The following is a 19,298-nucleotide window of genomic DNA, read 5'->3' on the forward strand; positions in this document are numbered from 1 at the left end:
TGTTTTTAAATGGACCTCCTCCATTGCAGCAGGCGAGGTATTGCCCCAACCGTTTCCGGGATATTGCCGAGTTCTGATTGGCTGTTCTGGATTATGACGACATGAATGCACATGAGCTTCCGGGACGTAACGCCTTCTAGCGGCTAGAAATATATTTTACAACCCGAATACTTTGATATTTTTGTACATTTTACAGGAAATATTGAATTAAATAAAATAAACTTCATATTTAAATTTCCTAAACTGTTTCTATTTACAGATAGAATAACAACACAAATAAATAAATAAATAATAAAAAATAAAATCATGTAAATTATTCAAGCAGCCACATTTATTTTAAAGAATCAGAAAGGAATCAAATTTAAACTGATATCCACATATGAAAAATGATTTTGTAGGATTTTCAAATAAATTTAATACAATAGTAAAAATAAAAACATCATTGACAGAAAGATTAAGATCAAAATATGTAAAAACGTTTCATTAGAAATTATTTCAATTTCATATAAATAAGCTTTCACATCATGTTTTGTGAAAAATGTATATATTTTTCTTTTTTTTACAGGAAAATATCTTGTTTTAAAAGCTGAGGAACGTTCCAATATTTGTGTTTGTGAAGTTCATTTCCTGCTGATCAAAAGGATAAAAATGATTTATTCTTCATTCTTCTTGACTCACGCTGATAGTCTTCTTCTGACTCCTTTAAACCCAAAACAATTCAACTCAAACCAGTTCAAACAGATTCACAGGGATGTTTCCACAGCTGTGGCCAGGCCTGGGGGCACCCTAACCCCACCCTGCAGGCTCAGGCTTCATGTGTCATGAACTGTAATTCTTTGGGTGAACTGTATTTATATCACATATTATAATGTAACCTCCGGTGTTCTTTTTAGCTTCAGTTCTTATCAATTCATTAGTTAACGGAACAATAAGGTGTTAATGTGTTAATCCCGAACAAAAAGCAAATTTTAAACCTTTCAGATGCGTTCTTCCTGTTTTGATCACAAAGTTCAGAGGTTTTAAACAGCATCCCGACTTCTTTGGGTTTCAGTTTCTGGCACAAAAGCCGAGTTTGTGTTGAAAGGAATTAATTTAGTCACGAAGACAAACTTATTGTACTTTGACAGCAACAAAATTTAAAAACTTATCAAAGACGTTGAAGTTCATTCAGAATTTACTCAAACTTCAGAAAACTTGAATGTTTTCGTCTCTTTAGACGCTCCAGAGGACGCCGTCCCGATAATAAACCCGCTTCAGACCGAGCTGAGCTTCACCAGCCCTCTGACGGAGTCCTCGTGCAGCGCGTCCTGACTCACGGGGGCGTACAGGACGGTGGCCGAGGGGATGGCTGGGTGGGGGTGGGCGGGGCAGGGCACGCCGCCCTGTGGCGTGGTGCAAGGCGTCTCCTCCGGGCTGACAAAGTGGTGGTGCAGGTGGTGGTGCAGGTGCAGGTGGTGGTGACAGTGGGCGTTGACGGCGGCGGCGCTCAGGGTCAGGACGTCTCCACCGCAGGACGGCAGGGAAGGCTGGGCCGGGGCCAGGTAGGCGCAGGGGCCGCCCAGCGTGGTGGTCTTCCCCGGAATGGGTGCCAGAACGACGGGGGCGCTGTGGAGCAACGGCGTGGCTGCAGCCTGCAGGACGAACTTGGTGCTCTGGATGCACTGATTCTGATCACACTGAGGAGACCTTCAGTTACACACTGAGCTTAATCCGGGAAATATCAGGAAATATGTCGTCCACCTACCATGTGACCGTGGAGCTGAGCGGCGCTGCTGCTGCTCGTCCCGTTGGACTGCGAGATGGTCTGCGGCGTGTCGGCCTGGATCAGACCCCTCCTGTCAATCAAACTAGCACAAAGATGGAGTTGGGTCATCTTCATTAGCTAAGCTGTTAGCGTTAGCTGCTGCTAAAGGAGGAAATAAATCAGTAAATAAACCATGAGGAGTTATTTCATTAGCTAAGCTGTTAGCGTTAGCTGCTGCTGAAGGAAGAAATAAATCAGTAAATAAACCATGAGGAGTTATTTCATTAGCTAAGCTGTTAGCATTAGCTGCTGCTAAAGGAAGAAATAAATCAGTAAATAAACCATGAGGAGTTATTTCATTAGCTAAGCTGTTAGCGTTAGCTGCTGCTAAAGGAAGAAATAAATCAGTAAATAAACCATGAGGAGTTATTTCATTAGCTAAGCTGTTAGCGTTAGCTGCTGCTAAAGGAAGAAATAAATCAGTAAATAAACCATGAGGAGTTATTTCATTAGCTAAGCTGTTAGCATTAGCTGCTGCTAAAGGAAAAAATAAATCAGTAAATAAACCATGAGGAGTTATTTCATTAGCTAAGCTGTTAGCATTAGCTGCTGCTAAAGGAAAAAATAAATCAGTAAATAAACCATGAGGAGTTATTTCATTAGCTAAGCTGTTAGCGTTAGCTGCTGCTAAAGGAAAAAATAAATCAGTAAATAAACCATGAGGAGTTATTTCATAGCTAAGCTGTTAGCGTTAGCTGCTGCTAAAGGAATAAATAAATCAGTAAATAAACCATGAGGAGTTATTTCATTAGCTAAGCTGTTAGCGTTAGCTGCTGCTAAAGGAAGAAATAAATCAGTAAATAAACCATGAGGAGTTATTTCTCAGATGCTTCCATTTCCCTGATCTGAAGTTCAGGCTCTGAGAGTTGGAACTGATCCTCTTTGTGGCTCAGTTCCTTCAGTCCAGCGTTGAACTGGACCAAGTTGTTAAAACAGTGGGATGAAAAGTGTCTGCTGCACATTCCCAGTCTTTAGCTAACTCTGCTGGAACATTAGCCTCAGATATAGTTTATCCACTGGGCTCTTATATCCTCTGAGGCTGCTGCTGGATGGAAGATGCATGCTCCTCAGTGCAGCTGACAGCAGAACATTTCCACCAGAAGCTGGCTTCATCCGTCCAGCAGGGTGGAGGTGAGTGGGCGGGGCTTAGCGGAGGAGGCGGGGCCAACTTAAGGAGTGGAACTTTCAGACAAAGGGAACTAAATTAATCCCAGGGTTGTGTTTTTAGGGAGTTTTACACCTACTGGTGACCTCAGACACTCTGATATCTGCTCCCAGGAGCAGGAAGAAGGAGTTTTACACAATATGTCGGCTTTAAGTCAGACCAAGACCAAACTGAGAGCTGTAAACAGAACCAGAACCCTGCCGTTGAACTAAGCCTACAAGCACTGAATATCAGCATCTTTTCATTAATTAGCAGGAAACTGTGTTTCCTTCAGAAGGTTTTTCCATAAACCATAAAGTGTCAGAACAGCTTCAACTGAAACATTTCACCCTTAAACAGCCTGAAAGAACCATAAAGCAACCCCAGAAAGACACAAAGAGCTGTTTCCTGCCTGATAAGCAGGCGAATGGTGATGAACTGAACCCTGGATGTGACGCTTTCTTCATGCTTTTCACTCCTTTTGCTGTTTGACCTACAAACCTCCTGTTTGTGTGCAGACAGATGGATGGCACCACCTGTCTGACTGCAGGTGGAGTCGAGCTGCCAGCCTAGAGCAGACGGTGCAACAGATCTCCATATTTCCTGGAAAACAAACACCTCTTTATCCTTAATATTCGAGGTTTTTCTCAAGTCTGAACTCAGAGCATTTAAGAGCCGACAGAAGCCCAAACTTACTGTTATTAAGCTTCTTCTCAGGCCACAGAAACATTATTAATGGATCAAACTGAAGATGAGCCTCATTTATATCATTAAAACGATTTAAAAAGCCAAAAACAGACATTTGTTTGTTCAACAGTGAGTGTAAGAACGAGTCTGCTCAGGTGTCCTGGAGCTCAAAAACCTGGATGATTTCTGTTAGAAGAAGAGCTTTAATCAGCATTTTCTGTGACAGCATCGAAAGAATGAAATTTACTGCCAGTGTATGTCACAGAAATCAATATTTACTGATCTGTATTACCCAGAAATCTCTGCTGCCTTCCTGGAAAGTTTTCAAAACCCAGACACATTTAATTAAAGCAGGACAGAGTTTTTCTGCCTTTATCTGAGTTTCTTCTTGAGAAATGTGCAAAAGTTCTGACTTTAGTGCAGAATTTGATCCAAATTTTAGGCCTTTTCTGTATGAAATGAAAGAATTAAACTCAAATTAACTTAAATTAAGATGAAACTCACCAGAATCTGCTCCACTGTGGAGAGAATAAAGATTAAATACTAATCCACACATATATATGTATATATATATGTGACAAATATGTATATATTGTCACATATGTGTATATATATGTCATATATAATGTGTCATATGTATATATATGTGCAGTATATGGGAGGTGGGTCCAGTGATGATATATGACAGAGTGGAAAAGAAGCAGTGAGGAGGAGGCTGGTATGAAACTGCAGAAATCCACACTGTGACTCCTTCACTTTCATCATGAATTCTGTCGGAGAAACGGTGGAAATCTGCAGGGAGGCGAGCATGAGGAGGGGGGGGTTACTTTAAGCTGAGAGCTGAGAGAAACGTGTCCTTTAAAATGTTTTAGAGTTTCATAGATTTAATGTTCAGAGTAAGCAGCGAGCAACAAACCAACGAAGCAGACGCTCAATAAGCTCACTGTTAATGTTCAGTAAAGGTTCAATAAAGGTTCAATATTCAAAAGAGAAGACATAACATGTTGCTTCTGTGGATTCAGAGTGAATTAAAAAGATCTTAATCACAGATCTGCTCAGAAACAGGCTTTTAAAGGCAGTCAGAAAACAGTTACATCAGATTTAAGTTCTACAAACGTACATCCAGCTGATAAATCGGGCCGGGCTGTAATTCCTTACAGACTCTTGCTGTGATATAATGAATAAATTGAATTTTGAGACGAGGTGAGAGTTGTGTAACATTAATGGGATTTATTTGACCTGCAGCTGTGGGGGAAAAGATTAAGTTAAGGTTCAGGTTTACCACAAATAAAACGGAAACATCTGGATTTCACTGGCAGCGTTGCTTCTGATCAACAGTGAAGGAGAGATTTGGATTAAACAGAAAAGGAGTTTGTAGCCTTATTTTCACCAGAGGTGCTGAGCTTAGATCAGCTGTTTCCTCACGTTTAACCTCAGGTTTGGTGCAGAATGTAGTTCAAGCGTTAGTCTTGTTTACATCTGAGTTAAGTGGTGACTTTAGACCCAGTTTAGTCTTAGTTTAGTCCCGGTTTCAGTCTGACTTTAGTCCGGGTTTCAGTCTGACTTTAGACCCAGTTTAGTCTGACTTTAGTCCCTGTTTCAGTCCGACTTTAGTCCCTGTTTCAGTCTGACTTTAGTCCCTGTTTCAGTCTGACTTCAGTCCCTGTTTCAGTCTGACTTTAGTCCGACTTTAGTCCCTGTTTCAGTCCGGGTTTAGTCCCTGTTTCAGTCTGACTTTAGTCCGACTTTAGTCCGACTTTAGTCCCTGTTTCAGTCTGACTTTAGTCCCTGTTTCAGTCTGACTTTAGTCTCGGTTTCAGTCTGACTTTAGTCCCTGTTTCAGTCTGACTTTAGACCCAGTTTAGTCTGACTTTAGTCCCTGTTTCAGTCCGACTTTAGTCCCTGTTTCAGTCTGACTTCAGTCCCTGTTTCAGTCTGACTTTAGTCCGACTTTAGTCCCTGTTTCAGTCCGGGTTTAGTCCCTGTTTCAGTCTGACTTTAGTCCGACTTTAGTCCCTGTTTCAGTCTGACTTTAGTCCCTGTTTCAGTCTGACTTTAGTCTCGGTTTCAGTCTGACTTTAGTCCCTGTTTCAGTCTGACTTTAGTCCCTGTTTCAGTCTGACTTTAGTCCCTGTTTCAGTCTGACTTTAGTCCCTGTTTCAGTCTGACTTTAGTCCCTGTTTCAGTCTGACTTTAGTCCCTGTTTCAGTCTGACTTTAGTCCCTGTTTCAGTCTGACTTCAGTCCCTGTTTCAGTCTGACTTTAGTCCCTGTTTCAGTCTGACTTTAGTCCGACTTTAGTCCCTGTTTCAGTCCGGGTTTAGTCCCTGTTTCAGTCTGACTTTAGTCCGACTTTAGTCCCTGTTTCAGTCTGACTTTAGTCCCTGTTTCAGTCCGACTTTAGTCCCGGTTTCAGTCCGACTTTAGTCCCGGTTTCAGTCTGACTTTAGTCCCGGTTTCAGTCTGACTTTAGCTCTGCGGAGGATGTTACTGACCTGGGTGGCAGAGGTCCACACAGAGCAGAACAGCAGTTCGTCAGGATGTTTCCGTAGCTGTAGGGGTTATAGTTATCCTTCCCTCTCTTGGTGGACCAGGTTCCTTTAATCTGGACCAGAAACACAACACAGGTTCAATAAGAGGAGAGCTGAGCCAACAGAGTTTCTCTCTTTTCAGAGGACTCACATCCTCGTTGGTGGTCTGGTTGGAGCTGATCAGGTAGGTGTGGAAGCCTGAGAGGCCGACGATGGACCAGATGGAGAAGAAACACACCACCACCTCCAGGATGGTGCCGAGCTGAGTCAAGGACAAACTGGGCTCTTTGATTCTGAGGTGGATCTGAACTGCAGTGTTTCACAGAGTTAACATAGAGCCACAGGATGGAGCTGAATGTAAACGTGTCCGTTTCTGTGTGTGACAGAAACAGTTTGACCCTGGCATTGCATTATGGGACATATTGACCTGTAGAGTCATTGATTTACCTAAATACAGCTATTTTACAGGATATTTATTGATGAGGTCCAATAGAACTGGTTTACTGGATGCTATATTTAAGGCAATGAATGATTTTATTGCAGCAGCATTTTAGTTCCTGTCTCTTTAAGACTCCCCCGCCCACAAGGCTCAGTCTGATTGGTCAGCTGATTGATATAAAATGGCAGCGTAAAGTCGGCTGTTAATTCCTGGACTTTTTCATGCACAAAAAGCTGAAACACACTGAAAAAGCATAAACTGGCTTCTTCACACACTGAAAGATATCTGGCTGGACTGTCTTTGAGCGCGCTCAGAAAACCTGTCCGGTTCGATCCTGTAAAACAAAGAGGAAACAAAGGTTTAAAGACAGAATTTAAAAAGAGGATTAAAGTTTACAACCAGAGTCGGACCATCTGATCAATAAGAAAGTTCCTTTCAGTCAGTGCACAGATTGCTAATGTTTTACACACTTAAATGTTTCTTGCTAACCAGAAGCTAGCATCTTGCTTATAAAACTTCCTCCGTCCTGATTGGTCGGCTCCTGAGGCCTGTCATTATGTGAAGGATGAGTCATCGAGATTTTCAGGAAATGAAAAATAAAATACGATTTAGACCATCTACAAATATACTTTGTTATTCTAGCGATACAGGCTACGTCCTGTTAGCATAACAGTAACACGTAAAGCATCATTTTTCAGCATGCTAGCCTATTATGCAACATTTTATCGTCAAAATGACTTTTGACATGAGTAGATCATAACATCCAGATTTCCTGACCTTAATGACGCACCTTTAACGCAGCATTTAGTTCAAGCTAAAGTTCAGGACGTTAGCTACTAATATTCAAACATCTTTAAAGTGTGTTTGGGGAGTTTTACACCTGCTGCTGACTTCAGACGCCCTGATATATTCTCCCAGGAGCAGGAAGAATGATTTATACTGAATATGTCGCCTTTAATATTCAGAAAACAGATAAAACTAAAACCTAAACACAGACGCACAACTCTGATATCTACAAACTTATCTTGGTGTTAAAATGTGGAAAAAGCCTGATGTTCAAACTTTATTCAATGAGCACAAAAATATTTGAACATTTTTTATTTTTATCATAAATGATGGACTTTAAGGGTTCTTTTATCCTCTGTTTTTAGAAAAGACACAAAGTCACAAGCGGAGCGAAAACATCCAGAAACGAGTTGAAAGCACACAGAAAAGTCTTTTTATAGCTCTGCTGCTAAAAGCAGACAACAAGCAGCGCAGTGTTCAGAGGAAACCGGCTTATCTGAGACAGTCTGCTGGTTGTTAGAGTGTCAGACCGAAGCAGCTCCAGGCTCCAAGCTGAAGACAGACGGGAGTTACAGGGCAGCCAATCATCAACCTGTGGGCCGGGAAGCATCCGGAAACCTGAAACTCTTCCAGGCAGACGCTGGTTCACCTTAAATGTGATTTAAAAAAGGCATCCAGGGTATGAATATCCCATTTATTTAACACTAAGTTAGCCATAAGAGGCTGATACACACGAGTCAGAGTCCAAACATCCACAGGACCAAGCTGCAAAGAACCAAAACACCCAGGAGTCAAAGCTTCAGATCAGAGTCAAAGCACCACTGGAAGAACTGGACTAAACTGAGACTGAACATCCACATAAGAACTGAGCAACTTTCCTTTTTAATCTGGAGCAGAATGATATTTTCTATTCATTTCCATCTAAAACTGAAATAACTTTAGTTAAAGTTAAAGTTTTACTGGACCGTTCCTCAGCTTTTATCTCAGCGTTTCACCTGAAAACAAACACAAGCTAATCGTCTTTTTGTTGTCTGGCAGCTTCAGGATCCATTTATAAGTCTTGATGTTAACGTTTATGGACAAAATCCTGATTTATTAAAGCTGCACTGCTCAGAAGATCTGTAATATTCATCATTTCTTACGTTTAACATCTTATTTTATCTGAGAAAGGAGCTGCAGCATCTCAGCAGAAAGCGGCCGGATCACACATCGAGTTTCAGCATTTTAATGGAAACCAGTCGGATTGTGAGCTGAGAAGGATTTCTTATTTCTTATCCAATTAATCGACAGAATACTCAATTACCTAAATAATCAGATCCGGTGTTTAAATACCACAGAATAAAAGTTTCTATCTGCCTGCTGCAGACTTTATCCAAGTTTCTGAGAGCAAAAAAGACGTTAAAAAGGCCTTTGAACTGAAGCAGAATGCAGACAAACAGACTCAGTCTGAGCCTTTACAGCCAGTCTGTGTCATCGTTTAAAACGTGTGGCGGCGGCGTTACTCACTGAGGACGACGTGTGTGACGACGAAGGCAAAGATGAAGATGGTGAGCAGGGAGAGGGAGAGGATGAAGAGGTAGAAGAACCTGTAGTTCCTCCGCCCGACGCAGTTTCCCACCCAAGGACAGTGATGATCGAACCGCTCTGGGTGGAAAACACAGAATCCTTAACTCAGCGGGAAGCAAAGATCCGGCTGTAAATCAGTCGGACGCACACTGACCCACGCAGTTGTCACACAGGCTGCAGTGGGACGCCCGAGGAGGCCTGAAGATTTTGCAGGTGAAGCAGTATTTCAGTTTGACCGTCTGCCCGTTGATGACGACCTCTCTGGTGCGAGGAGGCGGCCGGGAGCAGCCGGCCGAGTCTGCAAAGGCACAAGGAGCAGCAGAGCGTTAGCGTGGGCCTCAAACACGCCCGCTCATGTTCATGTTTCTGTATTTATCAGACGCTTTTATCCAAAGAGACTTACAAATGAAGATATAACAGCTTTATAAAAGCTAACAATAAGCTCCATAGAAGGAACCCAGGAGTCCGACTCTGTCAGAGGGGACAGAGTAGAGATAGGGTGCAGGCATAGAAGGAAGTGCAGAAAGATAAAGGGCAGAGATAGAGGGGGGAGGGAAGTACAAGGTAAGTGCTGGGATAGGAGATGCTCTCTGAAGAGCTGGGTTTTCAGGAGCTTCCTGAAGATAGACAGGGACGCCCCTGTTCTGGTAGCGCTCGGTAGGTCATTCCACCATCGTGGGACGACACATGAACAGAGTTTGGATTGTCTTAGGCGTGGTGTAGGAGCTGCTAGACGACAATCCTGGGACCAACGGAGGGACCCAGTTGGGACAGAAGCCTTTGCAAGAGCATTCAAGTAGATGGAGCCGTTCCATTAAGCTCTTTGTAGCTAACATCAGGGACTTGGATCTGATGCAGGCGGCTAAGGGCAGCCAGAGGAGCTCAATGAACAGAGGGGGGACGTGTTCTTTTAGGCTGATCTCATCACTTCTGTGTTTAACCTACAGCTTCAGAGGTTTCTGATCATTACTGTCGGAAATATTCACACGTTTCTCTGTGAAGACCCTGAAGTAAAGGCTTCACTTTAATATGAACCACCAGCACAGAACAACCTGAAGTCTTTCCTTAAGTTTCATTCAGATGAGCTTCAGGTGTCTTCATCACCTCAACATCACACTGAAGAAACTCCTTAAAACAAGTTAAACTGTCTGAACAACCAGCATGAAGAAGAAACTCGGATTAAATTGCAGTTTAAGGTGATAAATGAAGGAAATGAAGAGGAGAACTCTCTCCAGGACCCTACAGATCGACTCCTGCAGCTCAAACTTCACAGTTAATGATCGGTGCCAGATGTTTCCTTCACTTATTAATGAGTCACATCTGGTCCACAACCTTCTATCGCATCATTTGGTGGAAATTAAGACGGCTCACACGTCACGATTCAAGCACTCGAACATGAAGATTAACAGTTAATCACGGAAATTAAAGAACCAGTTGCTTGTTTTCTAATCTTCTGGCATTTGTTAAAAATGACATAAAATGACAAAAGCTGAACCAGAAATGGATCCTCCAGGAGCTGCAAAGGAGCTGGAGAGGAGCTGGAAAGGAGCTGGAAAGGAGCTGGAGAGGAGCTGGAAAGGAGCTGGAGAGGAGCTGGAGAGGAGCTGGAGAGGAGCTGGAGAGGAGCTGGAGAGGAGCTGGAGAGGAGCTGGAAAGGAGCTGGAGAGGAGCTGGAGAGGAGCTGGAAAGGAGCTGGAGAGGAGCTCTCTAAAATGTATTTAAAAGCAGCTCAGACGGCTTTCAGGTGGCTTCAGTAAAAATCTTTGTTTTGTTTCTTCACCAGAAAACTGATCATTATTAGCAAATAAGGATGTTTTTTTGCAGTTAAAGTAAAAAAACAGGAGCAGAAACCTTCGGGTCTCATTAACTCTGATTTAAGCTTTAAAAAACAACCATCAACAAAAGAACCCTGAAGCTGTGACTCCATCTGGGCCATAAATAAACAAGTCGGGAAGCAGAAAATGCAATAAGAGGTTTCCAGAAATAGATGCGAGAGCTGGGGTTCAGTTTCTTTGGAAATGACAAGGCGACATGTGACTGAACAGAGACTCACAGAACAAGTGGAGGATGCAAATCATTTCTACTCCTCCTTCTGTTCTGGAGTCAGTCTGTGGGATGGTTCCTGGAGTCACAGCAGCCAACCGAACATGTCTGATCTGCATTGACATGGTTACCTATCTGCCTTTCCAGGTCGGCGGCCTCGTCCGGGGTGGCTCGGGGCAGGACGCCGGGGTCGCTGAAACTCGCTCTGAACAGCATCCCCATCACGAAGATGAAGAGGACGCCGCCGACCGCTGGGATGGCCGGGGTCAGGTTGGAGGCCAGGAAGGGACAGCTGAGGACACACAGAGAGAGGAAAGAAAAACAAACTGAGGTATAAACCAATCAGAGGGGCCCTCAGGTGACAAAAACTCAAACTGAAGGGTTCGCAAAAGAGTCAGCGAACCTGAGAGTCAGGGACCAAAGAGTCAGAGAAAAAGAGTCATGGACCAAAGAGTCACGGACCAAAGAGTCACGGACCAAACTGTCAGAGGACCAAAGAGTCAGAGGACCAAAGAGTCACGGACCAAACTGTCAGAGGACCAAAGAGTCAGAGGACCAAAGAGTCAGAGAACCAAAGGGTCGGGGAACCAAAGAGTCAGAGACCAAAGAGTCAGAGGACCAAAGAGTCAGAGGACTAAAGAGTTAGGGACCAAAGAGTCAGAGGACCAAAGAGTCAGGGACCAAAGAGTCAGAGGACTAAAGAGTCAGAGGACTAAAGAGTCAGAGACCAAAGAGTCAGAGAACCAAAGGGTCGGGGAACCAAAGAGTCAGAGACCAAAGAGTCAGAGAACCAAAGGGTCGGGGAACCAAAGAGTCAGGGACCAAAGAGTCAGGGACCAAAGAGTCAGAGAACCAAAGGGTCGGGGAACCAAAGAGTCAGGGACCAAAGAGTCAGGGACCAAAGAGTCAGAGGACTAAAGAGTTAGGGACCAAAGAGTCAGGTACCAAAGAGTCAGAGAACCAAAGGGTCGGGGAACCAAAGAGTCAGGGACCAAAGAGTCAGAGACCAAAGAGTCAGAGAACCAAAGGGTCGGGGAACCAAAGAGTCAGGGACCAAAGAGTCAGGGACCAAAGAGTCAGAGACCAAAGAGTCAGAGAACCAAAGGGTCGGGGAACCAAAGAGTCAGAGAACCAAAGAGTCAGAGAACCAAAGAGTCAGGGACCAAAGAGTCAGGGACCAAAGAGTCAGGGACCAAAGAGTCAGAGAACCAAAGGGTCGGGGAACCAAAGAGTCAGGGACCAAAGAGTCAGGGACCAAAGAGTCAGAGGACTAAAGAGTTAGGGACCAAAGAGTCAGGGACCAAAGAGTCAGAGAACCAAAGGGTCGGGGAACCAAAGAGTCAGGGACCAAAGAGTCAGGGACCAAAGAGTCAGAGAACCAAAGGGTTGGGGAACCAAAGAGTCAGGGACCAAAGAGTCAGAGACCAAAGAGTCAGAGGACCAAAGAGTCAGAGGACTAAAGAGTTAGGGACCAAAGAGTCAGGGACCAAAGAGTCAGAGAACCAAAGGGTCGGGGAACCAAAGAGTCAGGGACCAAAGAGTCAGGGACCAAAGAGTCAGAGAACCAAAGAGTCAGAGAACCAAAGAGTCAGAGAACCAAAGAGTCAGGGACCAAAGAGTCAGGGACCAAAGAGTCAGAGAACCAAAGGGTCGGGGAACCAAAGAGTCAGGGACCAAAGAGTCAGGGACCAAAGAGTCAGAGAACCAAAGGGTTGGGGAACCAAAGAGTCAGAGACCAAAGAGTCAGAGACCAAAGAGTCAGAGGACCAAAGAGTCAGAGGACCAAAGAGTCAGGGACCAAAGAGTCAGAGGACCAAAGAGTCAGGGACCAAAGAGTCAGAGGACTAAAGAGTCAGGGACCAAAGAGTCAGAGACCAAAGAGTCAGGGACCAAAGAGTCAGGGACCAAAGAGTCAGAGGACTAAAGAGTCAGGGACCAAAGAGTCAGAGACCAAAGAGTCAGGGACCAAAGAATCAGGGACCAAAGAGTCAGAGGACCAAAGAGTCAGGAACCAAAGAGTCAGGGACCAAAGAGTCAGGGACCAAAGAGTCAGAGACCAAAGAGTCAGACCAAAGAGTCAGGGACCAAAGAGTCAGGGACCAAAGAGTCAGAGACCAAAGAGTCAGACCAAAGAGTCAGGGACCAAAGAGTCAGGGACCAAAGAGTCAGGGACCAAAGAGTCAGGGACCAAAGAGTCAGAGACCAAAGAGTCAGACCAAAGAGTCAGACACCAAAGAGTCAGACCAAAGAGTCAGACCAAAGAGTCAGAGACCAAAGAGTCAGACCAAAGAGTCAGGGACCAAAGAGTCAGAGGACCAAAGAGTCAGAGACCAAAGAGTCAGGGACCAAAGAGTCAGAGACCAAAGAGTCAGACCAAAGAGTCAGAGACCAAAGAGTCAGGGACCAAAGAGTCAGGGACCAAAGAGTCAGACCAAAGAGTCAGAGACCAAAGAGTCAGAGGACCAAAGAGTCAGACCAAAGAGTCAGAGACCAAAGAGTCAGACCAAAGAGTCAGAGACCAAAGAGTCAGGGACCAAAGAGTCAGACCAAAGAGTCAGGGACCAAAGAGTCAGGGACCAAAGAGTCAGAGGACCAAAGAGTCAGAGACCAAAGAGTCAGGGACCAAAGAGTCAGGGACCAAAGAGTCAGGGACCAAAGAGTCAGAGACCAAAGAGTCAGGGACCAAAGAGTCAGAGACCAAAGAGTCAGAGACCAAAGAGTCAGAGACCAAAGACTTAAAATAATCATTGTTTTTGTCATTTAATGGAGAATGTTTCATTGAGTTTGTCAGTGTGAAGTAAATATCTGATATTTAATGACACCTTCAGGTTTCACTCACTCAAAGGTGAAGAAGAGGCCGCAGGTGAGGAAGATGAGGACCAGGGTCAGGTAGAACACCCCGGTCTGCCTCGCCATCATGATTCTTCCGTCGCAGTAGAACCGGTTCCGACCCGGGAACATCTGCCACTTCCTGCGGGGGGTCCGGCTCCTTTGGGCCGGGTAAGGGGACGGCTTGGTGCCGGCGGCCGGGGAGGAGCAGCTGCTGCTGCGGGTGCAGATCTGGTTGTACTGGCCCGGCTGCTGGTCCAGAGCCGCGTGGTGGACCTGAGACATGTGTCCTCACAGGTGAGCGCGTGGGTGCACGGTAAAAGAAATGTTGAGAATAAAATTATATCGGTGCCGTGCGCGCGCGCCGCATGTTCGATGCTGTTAAAGCTTCAGTCCGCCTCCAGCGTGAATTTTCGCGGCCGCTTTCCTGCCACGAGCCCGAACAAAAACCATCATTTTGAAAAATGATTTATTATTGTTATTATTTTGTGATATTCCGTAAACAAACGCGAACTCGTGGTCGGACGCACGCGCGCTGGAAAACCCTCCACAACACCCCTGTCAGCCCTGTCAGGGTCCTCCTGATCAGGCTTTTATATCCCGGGTTAATGGTTCCGGTTCCGAACAGGTGCGGGTGTGATCCGGGTCGGGGGACAGTAGCGGGTCCTGGAGGTTCAGATGGACTGTGAGGAGGAGGAGGAGGAGAAGGAGGAGAAGGAGGAGGAGGAGGAGGAGGAGGAGGACGTGAAGAAGATGCTGATCCTCCGCAGCGCTGGAGCCGCGAAACTGTACAGATGCTCTATTAATGTGACGAGCCACTCTGCATGAAAAAACAAACCAGATTTAAAGGCATGGTTATCTGTAGGTTTAAAAAAAAGGTTTTTTAAATGCACTTTCAGTCTGTTCATGGATAATGTTTCAGAACATCTTACATGATGAGTCAGAGGCCAGACAGACGCTGAACTTTCAGATTCCTGTTGCTGTCTTTTTTAAAACCAAATTCGCATTGACCACAAACTGAAATTTGTGGTGGAACTTGGAAGCAGTTCTTTTTTCTTAAATTAGAACCTCATTTGGTGCAGAATGGATGGAGAAAATCCTTCCAAGTCTTCAGGTTCTTCCTTCTGAAAATAAAAATCTGACTCAGACACTCTCCTCTGTGCACAGCAGCTGATTTCTAACACTTAAACAGTACACATGGTCTGATTTGTATCCTAACACAAACGCAATTGTGACTCAATAAATGTCAACACCTGTGACGTGAATATTTTTATTTTTGCTTCTATTACATGTTTCATAGTTTTAATTAGTCAGCAGTTTAAGATTTTACATGCTGAACGTGTTAGAGATAATCTGAATCAGTCGGTTTTAGAAGCGGAGTGAGACCTCTATTTCTTCTGCCTCTAGTTTAGTCAGCATTCCCAATAATAGACGATCTTTGTTTCAATTCTATCTCGTTACATTTTAAGGAAAATACGTATTTGAGTTTAAACTGGGTTGAAGTAATAAAAAAAACATATACAGAGTAAGTTTAATACAACTGATGTTTTTGGAATGTCGTTTCGAGAAATAAATTAATTTCGTTTTCGTTTTCCTAGTTCGCTTGTTTCCGTTCGGTGATTTTATGCAGACGGACCGGAGCAACATGACGGTCGCAGAAGAAGACGCTGGTGTAAGAGCGCGACATGAAACAGAAAATGAAGAAGACGCCAAACTGCAAACGTTAAAAGGTGAGTCGGACGTTAAACTGTCCGCTCGCGGTTGCAGTTAACGGCGGCTGTTTGTGGGACTCTTCCTGTCTGAGGTCACATCAATGTCGACCGGCTGCACCAAACTCCACTCAAAAATCTCCTGTTTTAAGGCTCGTTACACCTGCTCACACGCACAACAGTCGTGCTCGGGCTCTGTGGGGTTTCCGTCATGTTTGAGGACACCTCCTTTCTCTTACGGGTCGGGTCTTCAGTGACGTCATGCTGTACCTGACTTCCTGTGTGCAGGTGCAGCGTTTCTGACGACTGTGGCATCAGCAGGGATGATCGCAGGTTTCGGCTCTACGTTAGCGCTGGCCAAGAAGAAGAGCCCGGAATGGTTTAATAAGGTACAACCTGCTCTTCCTCGCGCACACGCCTGTAAACACAGCAACTTGAAACCTGTTTTTTTTCTTTTTAGTTAAAACTTTACTGATCAAAGCGCACTGAGCAGCTGATGCGTAACAAAGTGAAAACAGAGAAAAGGAATCCGCAGTTTTCAGGTTTCTAGTCAATAAATGATTGTCTTGTTTGTTATATTTGGGGATAAACTTATTAAATTAAAAATACATGTTTGTAGTCTGAGGAGGTCATGAATGAATAAACTTCAGTTAAAAGCCAAGTTTCATCATCAGAATGTGGCACAAACGGCTGCTGAAGGACGCCCTGCAGCCTCCAACGTCCGGAGGTTGACCTGGAAACAGCCCAAAGACGCCATGGACCGCCGGCGTGGCGTGAGACACGTTTAGGCGTGACGCACACGGACATTAGCCGGACAATCGGGCGTCTGTTCCTTCGGTTTATTTCTGTCACAGACTCGTCTTTGTTGTCGGCTGCGAGTTCAGAGAAAACGCTGCGTTTACACGCCGGCTTCATACCTGAAAGGTCAGAGGTCACAGACAGACGCCGCCATCATGTGACTCTGCAGGAAACGGCAGAAATCACCAAACCTCGTCCACAAGTGCTGCAGTTTCATCCGAGTTCGGATCAGAATGTCAGACAGGAAGTAGGAACTCATTCCGTGTGCGTTTCCTCTGCAGGGCGTGGCGGCGACCACGGCGGCGACCACGGCGGCGGCCCCTGAGAGCGGGGCCTCTCTGGCCCTCAGGGCTCTGGGTTGGGGCTCCCTGTACGCCTGGTGTGGAGTGGGTCTGCTCAGCCTGACGGTGTGGAAAGCGCTCGGTGTTCACAGCGTACGTTTATTTACCCACAATTCCCTGTTTCATCTGTGGTGACCTCACACAGAGCGTTTAGAAGTTAAATTTAAACATTTAGAAGTTAAATTTAAACGTTTAGAAGTTAAATTTGAACATTTAGAAGTTAAATTTAAACATTTAGAAGAGAAATTTAAACATTTGGAAGTTAAATTTGAACATTTAGAAGATAAATTTAAACATTTAGAAGTTAAATTTAAACATTTAGAAGTTAAATTTAAACATTTAGAAGTTAAATTTAAACATTTAGAAGAGAAATTTGAACATTTAGAAGAGAAATTTGAACATTTAGAAGAGAAATTTGAACATTTAGACGTTAAATTCAAACATTTAGAAGTTAAATTTAAACATTTAGAAGAGAAATTTGAACATTTAGAAGTTAAATTTAAACATTTAGAAGAGAAATTTGAACATTTAGAAGTTAAATTTAAACATTTAGAAGAGAAATTTAAACATTTAGAAGAGAAATTTAAACATTTGGAAGTTAAATTTGAACATTTAGAAGATAAATTTAAACATTTAGAAGTTAAATTTAAACATTTAGAAGTTAAATTTAAACATTTAGAAGTTAAATTTAAACATTTAGAAGAGAAATTTGAACATTTAGAAGTTAAATTTGAACATTTAGAAGAGAAATTTGAACATTTAGAAGAGAAATTTGAACATTTAGACGTTAAATTCAAACATTTAGAAGTTAAATTTAAACATTTAGAAGAGAAATTTGAACATTTAGAAGTTAAATTTAAACATTTTGAGGTTAAATTTAAACATTTAGAAGAGAAATTTAAACATTTAGAAGAGAAATTTAAACATTTAGAAGAGAAATTTGAACATTTAGAAGAGAAATTTGAACATTTAGAAGAGAAATTTGAACATTTAGAAGTTAAATTTAAACATTTAGAAGAGAAATTTAAACATTTAGAAGAGAAATTTAAACATTTGGAAGTTAAATTTGAACATTTAGAAGATAAATTTAAACATTTAGAAGTTAAATTTAAACATTTAGAAGTTAAATTTAAACATTTAGAAGTTAAATTTAAACATTTAGAAGAGAAATTTGAACATTTAGAAGTTAAATTTAAACATTTAGAAGAGAAATTTAAACATTTAGAAGAGAAATTTAAACATTTGGAAGTTAAATTTAAACATTTAGAAGTTAAATTTAAACATTTAGAAGTTAAATTTAAACATTTAGAAGTTAAATTTAAACATTTAGAAGTTAAATTTAAACATTTAGAAGAGAAATTTGAACATTTAGAAGAGAAATTTGAACATTTAGACGTTAAATTCAAACATTTAGAAGTTAAATTTAAACATTTAGAAGAGAAATTTGAACATTTAGAAGTTAAATTTAAACATTTTGAGGTTAAATTTAAACATTTAGAAGAGAAATTTAAACATTTAGAAGAGAAATTTAAACATTTAGAAGAGAAATTTGAACATTTAGAAGAGAAATTTGAACATTTAGAAGTTAAATTTGAACATTTAGAAGAGAAATTTGAACATTTAGAAGTTAAATTTAAACATTTTCAGAAAAATGTTTCTTAATTCAGCAGAAATGTCTTTAAAGTTCAAAATGTGAGCTGTTGGTTCTGATCCGGCTTCGTCTCCTCTTCAGTTGGCAGACTTCAGGCAGAAGATGCAGTCATTCTTCCCGGCCATCCCAAAGAACCCAGAGGCTGCAGCTGGATCAGAACCGCTGGACTGGGATGCTGTGTTTAAGTCCAAATGATCCGGATCAGCTGGAGACTGTGACCAAAACGAGACTCGATCCGGATCAGTCAGCTGGCCTCCCGGACAGAACCTGGTTCCGGGGCAGAGGAGGCGGGACAGAAACTGTGAATCAGGAAACTTTCAGCTTCTTTAATTTCCTTCTGTGGAGAGAAAATGAAAGAAGACGTCAGCTGAAAACCTGTAAAAACTGGATTAAATGGTGCTGAAGTGACGCTTTTCACAGTCTGTTCATTTTACGGCACGAGTTCAGACGGTTCCTCAGTTTCTACGTCACATGTTGGGCTGAAAGTCAGTTTTTATGTTGGTGTCATTCATATTTCCGCCTCTTGGGGGCGCCAAAGGAGCAAAAAGCTGCTGCTCAGAAACACCGAAGCAGAAACTTACCTGAATGTTTGGGATGCGTCTAAGTCCTGGAAAGCATCACGTTCGTTTAAATATTTGAAACATGACTCCACATCTGGGTTTCCTCGTGCGTCTCTGCTGCGTTCAGAGTAACGCATCGCAGCCGAATGTGGCGTTCAGGGACTGAGACGCATGTTCGTGCTGCATTCAATGACACTCAGAACTAAAAATCCTTTTAATTACAACCTTTAAAAAAAGACTTGGATCCAGAATAAAACCATTTAAAAGCGAATTAGCTTCTTCATTGGTTTGTTTTACATTCTCTGTAATTTAATGGTGAGGTTTTGTATTTAAAACCCACTCAGGAGCTGATAAATAACTCCATAAACGCTGCGATGACCTCACAGAGGTCACGGTTCAGTTAATCGTGTC

At 42.9% G+C, this 19,298-nt stretch overlaps 2 protein-coding genes across 2 annotated transcripts; one reads left to right on the plus strand and one right to left on the minus strand.

The window, feature by feature from the left end:
* Positions 1-395: 395 nt before the first annotated feature.
* On the minus strand, positions 396-14,581 carry LOC140266936 (palmitoyltransferase ZDHHC14-like). The gene is made up of 9 exons (XM_072362082.1): positions 13,839-14,581; positions 11,131-11,291; positions 9,111-9,254; positions 8,897-9,034; positions 6,890-6,938; positions 6,317-6,419; positions 6,130-6,239; positions 1,745-1,847; positions 396-1,676 (listed from the first exon to the last, which is right to left on the minus strand). Exons 1-9 carry the CDS (start codon positions 14,111-14,113, stop codon positions 1,254-1,256), a joined length of 1,506 nt encoding a protein of 501 aa, XP_072218183.1. The 5' UTR covers positions 14,114-14,581; the 3' UTR covers positions 396-1,253.
* Positions 14,582-15,436: 855 nt separating this feature from the next.
* On the plus strand, positions 15,437-19,131 carry tmem242 (transmembrane protein 242). The gene is made up of 4 exons (XM_072362105.1): positions 15,437-15,558; positions 15,826-15,926; positions 16,617-16,769; positions 18,409-19,131. The coding sequence occupies exons 1-4, from the start codon at positions 15,453-15,455 to the stop codon at positions 18,520-18,522; spliced, it is 474 nt and encodes a 157-aa protein (XP_072218206.1). The 5' UTR covers positions 15,437-15,452; the 3' UTR covers positions 18,523-19,131.
* The last annotated feature ends 167 nt before the right edge of the window (positions 19,132-19,298 follow it).

This window comes from Leuresthes tenuis, unplaced genomic scaffold (assembly GCF_036924035.1).
Source record: "Leuresthes tenuis unplaced genomic scaffold, fLeuTen1.0.hap1 SCAF_13, whole genome shotgun sequence".
NCBI classification, from domain to species: domain Eukaryota; kingdom Metazoa; phylum Chordata; class Actinopteri; order Atheriniformes; family Atherinopsidae; genus Leuresthes; species Leuresthes tenuis.

Bases quoted from the DNA above. Each gene is read 5' to 3' on its own strand.
- LOC140266936 (XM_072362082.1), bottom strand. From the start codon at position 14,113: ATGTCTCAGGTCCACCACGCGGCTCTGGACCAGCAGCCGGGCCAGTAC. The intron at 11,292-13,838 runs GTGAGTGAAACC...GTGTGTCCTCAG, and splicing joins GGCCTCTTCTTCACCTTTGA to CTGTCCCTTCCTGGCCTCCA. The intron at 1,848-6,129 runs GTCAGTAACATC...TCTTTGTGCTAG, and splicing joins TGTGGACCTCTGCCACCCAG to TTTGATTGACAGGAGGGGTC.
- tmem242 (XM_072362105.1), top strand. From the start codon at position 15,453: ATGCAGACGGACCGGAGCAACATGACGGTCGCAGAAGAAGACGCTGGT. The intron at 15,559-15,825 runs GTGAGTCGGACG...TCCTGTGTGCAG, and splicing joins CAAACTGCAAACGTTAAAAG to GTGCAGCGTTTCTGACGACT. The intron at 15,927-16,616 runs GTACAACCTGCT...TTTCCTCTGCAG, and splicing joins GCCCGGAATGGTTTAATAAG to GGCGTGGCGGCGACCACGGC.